The sequence below is a fragment of the Alligator sinensis genome, unplaced genomic scaffold (assembly GCF_000455745.1).
Source record: "Alligator sinensis unplaced genomic scaffold, ASM45574v1 scaffold628_2, whole genome shotgun sequence".
In the NCBI taxonomy this organism is placed as follows: domain Eukaryota; kingdom Metazoa; phylum Chordata; order Crocodylia; family Alligatoridae; genus Alligator; species Alligator sinensis.
Genome location: NW_005841833.1, coordinates 5,431,938 through 5,435,825, shown reverse-complemented (window position 1 = coordinate 5,435,825; position 3,888 = coordinate 5,431,938). Strand labels below are relative to the sequence as shown.

Below are 3,888 nucleotides of genomic sequence, written 5' to 3'. Positions count from 1 at the left end.
TTATTGTCCTTGATGCTCAAAGCTAGCTGGAGTTCAGTTGCAGCCTTGGCTTTCCTGGTCTGCTCTCTACAGGACCGGACCAGTGCAGAATAATCCTCCTTGGAGGTGACTCCCATCCTCCACCCTTTGTAGGCCTTTCTTTTTAGCCTCAGGAGATCTGCTAGGTCCCTGGAGAGCCAGGGGGGCTGCTGTGCCCTCTTGCTGCCTTTCCTCCGAGATGGAATAGACTTAGTTTGTGCATTGAGGATCGCTCCCTTGAGGAGCAACCACTCCTCTTGAACTCCCCTTTCCCTGTGGTCACGGTCCCTTAGGGCCTCACTGACAAGCCTCCTGAGCTTGACAGTTGGCTTTCCTGAAGTCAGGAAAACGAGTTTGCCTCTCGTTGGCCCATAAACTTCTTGAGTCAGGTAGAGGTCATCCACGCACGAGAGGAAGCTCTGCAGCCGCTCAGATTTTGCTGAGCGATCCTCCCACGAGATGTCTGGGTAATTGAAGTCACCCATGACAACCATGGTCCTGGAGCAAGCTGCCTCAGCAGCTTGCACTACTAGAGATGCACTACTGCTGGAGTACTATAAAAGAGCATTATACCTCACAAAGATGGATGAGCATTTTGGAGGGTGGCTGCCCTCCTCAAGCCCAGTCTGCTACTCTGAATTTTTAAAAGAAATTATAAGTGGAGGGAGAAGGTAGCAACACGGAGGAAAAATGCAACAGAATGGTTGCTTGCAGCAGAGAGATGCAGCAGTTCATAGGAGGAGTGGGGGTAATGGACAGGTTGTAGCTAGACTTCATCTGAAAGAGGACTCTTCCCCCTCACAGCAAAGATGCAGTGTGCCTCAGGGAGTAAGAATGAAACTGCCGGCTCCTAGGACCAGCCAAGCCAAGAGAGAGCAAGAACTCCCTTCCCCTGCCATGAGTTACCCCAGGAGCCCTTCCCTTCTAGACTTTTGGGGGGGGAAAGGTACCAATGCAGGCTATCCTGTCACAGTACTGAAGAGCATTTGCAGACAGCTGCCTGATTTCCAAGTGGCCCCAAAACAGTTAGCATCCTTGCTCGCTGGCCTACTCAGGTTTGTTTGCTTTTCCTTCACAGAAACCCAGATCTGAGCTGGTGAGGACTTCCCTACGCCTGCTGACATCTAGTGCCTACAGACTCCAGTCGGAATGCAAAAAAACCCTTCCTGTGGAGCCCTGCCCTACCACGGACATCCAGCTGGTCACTCAGCAAGTTATTCAGTGTGCATATGACATTGCTAAGGCTGCTAAGCAACTGGTTACCATCACAACCAAAGAGAACAACAACTGAGGCCGGTTGGGTTTTTTAGTCTTGCTTTTATAAAGGTTGGATTTAAAATTTAGACATGTAACTATTCAGATTTTTACAAGAAAATTAAGGGGGGCAAGAAACTTTTTTTAAAAGCTCAGTATTATTTTTGCATGTTTTCTAACAGAATTTTCACTGATTAATTTAACCCACTGCCTTATTTTTGTGCCTGTGTTGCCAGTTTAGTTATAGATTATAGTATGTTGCATATAGCTGTCAAGCCAATATAACAAACCAATGTTGTATCACAAGTTCTTATAGGAGATTCCTGGTGGCCATATTCTGCTTTCAGATATTGCGCGCACAACTTCCATCAAAGTCAAATGCACATATCAGAGGGCAGAATCTCACCTTCGCTCTGTACATCCTGGAGCTTGGTCTGCAGGGGAAATCCCATGGAATAGCTTGCTCTGTTTCATAGTAGCTAGGGTCAGGAGGGACCTGAACAGATCATCTAGCCTGACCCCCTGCCACAGGCAGGAATGGATGCTGGGGTCCCAAGACCCCAGGCCGGGGATCGGCCGGACCACTTCCCTGGGAAGCTGGTTCCAGGTTTTGGCCACCCTAACTGTAAAATATTGCCTTCTGATCTCTAACCTAAACCTATTCTCCATCAGCTTATGACCATTGTTCCTCGTCACCCCAGGTGGTGCTGGGGAGAAAAGGGCTCTGCCTATTTGCTGTTGATCTTCCCTGATGAGCTTGTAGGCAGCCACCAGGTCCCCCCTCAGCCTCCTCTTGCTGAGGCTGAACAGGTTCAGGTCCCTCAGTCTCTCCTCGTAGGGCCTGTCCTGCTGCCCTCTCACCAAGCAGGTGGCCCTCCTCTGAACCCTCTCCAGGCTGCCCACATCCCTTTTGAAGTGCAGCGCCCAGTACTGGATGCAGTTAGTAGAGCAGTGGACTATGAAGGCGCCAGGAATGTAACTGTTGGACAGTAGAATGAAATTTTATAGTCTTCCTGATAATGGAATACAAAGGTTATATTACCTGTTCCCATATGAACTGTCGTGCAATAATATTTTTCCTTAGTTTGATAAAACTATAGTTGTGGGCATCCAAGCTTATATTAAATGGTAACTATACAAGGTCTTTGTCACTTTATCTATTTTGGAAGGAAGCATGAAATGTAGTAGTTATTTCTTTCTTTTAGTTGTCACTATACCATTAGTTTTTACATTTGATGTTACTTTTAGAAAGGGCATTAGTGGTTAAAACATGCCGTTATTTTTATCTCTGATATAAGTGACTCATTCTGAAATTTCCCACAGAACGTATTCTCGCTCAGTATCGTCTTCAAGCAATATCTTGTTTGCAGCAGTATTTTTTTAATCTTTTAGAGGTGTCATTTCACTAAAGAGTTGTGATTCTTTTTTTTTAATGGAAGATGAGAAAGGCTACTTCTAAGGTAGTCTGGCAGTACACCACATCTGCATTGAAATGTGTACTGAGAAGACACCTCATGAAAGTTTCCCAAACTCTGTGGACAGTATCAGGAAGGGCCACACCCCACCATATGCTAATCCAACCACTTTAACGTGTGCGCCATTAAAATTCTAGTACTTTTTTCACTCTCAAATTTTTACCTTTGGTCTTTAAAAATGTGAAGTCCCTGTTTCCAAAGGCGGCAGGTACTTTTGGAGCGCATTGAAAATCCATGGCAGGTAGGCTGCTAAGTCACCTTTGGAAAATAGGAGTTTAGGTTCCTGTGTTAGGCTACCTGAAAATGTCCTCTCCATGCTCCTCCCCCATCTTGACAAAATTGACCTCTTTTTGGTAGTCTCTCAAAGCACTTTTCTATTTAATGCGAATCTATGAAAAAGAGATTAAGGCTTCACGTTTGGACTAAAAAACCGTATTCAGTTTATGTGTAAACCATTTTTACATACAAGTCTGTCCTAAAATATCCCCCCGAGATGCAAACGTCCTTCTGTGCTTCAACTCGGATGGAATTTCCAGACACCTGTGCAATACTAATGTCTGCAGTAGGGCTCTGCATTTCAGTGAGGATGAAATCTGGTCTTTGCTAACAATCTCGTGAAGTTGAGAGACTGAATTTGCTTTTCCTTGCTTCCCTGGAGCTAGACAGACGGGTAGGGCTGAGAAGAAAAAGGAGCTAGCTTTATTTTTAGTACTGAAGTAACATGGACTCTGAATGCCAAGAGGGAGCAGATTATGTTATAGTTAGCTGCTCTTCAAACCAGGATCACAGTTAATATAGGTATTTTCCTCACACCGTGTTAGAACACGAGAGTGAGATTTTTATAAAAGTCCTACATATTTTTTTATATTTTAATATGTATAAAAACACGGGGAAACTTGTGAACTGCAAAGGCATGGATTTTCCCACCTGGCTGATCAGCTTACCTTGTTAAAAAGTAATGGGACAATGCAGTTTCCTTTGAACGCCCCCAAAACTGTCGGACCACACACTTTTGTCGTACATTGTCCAGTCAGTTACTGCTTAAGCATTGTAATGTAATGGGTATTACTGGTCAAGAGTCATCCTCTAATGGTTTGTCCAGATAAATACATGCTGAATCTGGTCTTCACAGAAATGTTTG

At 44.8% G+C, this 3,888-nt stretch overlaps 1 protein-coding gene across 1 annotated transcript in view; it reads left to right on the top strand.

Moving 5' to 3' along the window:
• Positions 1-1,844, top strand: part of GIT2 (GIT ArfGAP 2) — a 39,174-nt gene extending 37,330 nt beyond the window's left edge. Inside the window, exon 22 of the mRNA XM_006015271.3 lies at positions 1,097-1,844. Coding sequence (XP_006015333.2) covers positions 1,097-1,309 — 213 coding nt within the window. The 3' untranslated portion in view covers positions 1,310-1,844. The remainder of the gene's footprint in view (positions 1-1,096) is intronic.
• Positions 1,845-3,888: the final 2,044 nt, after the last annotated feature.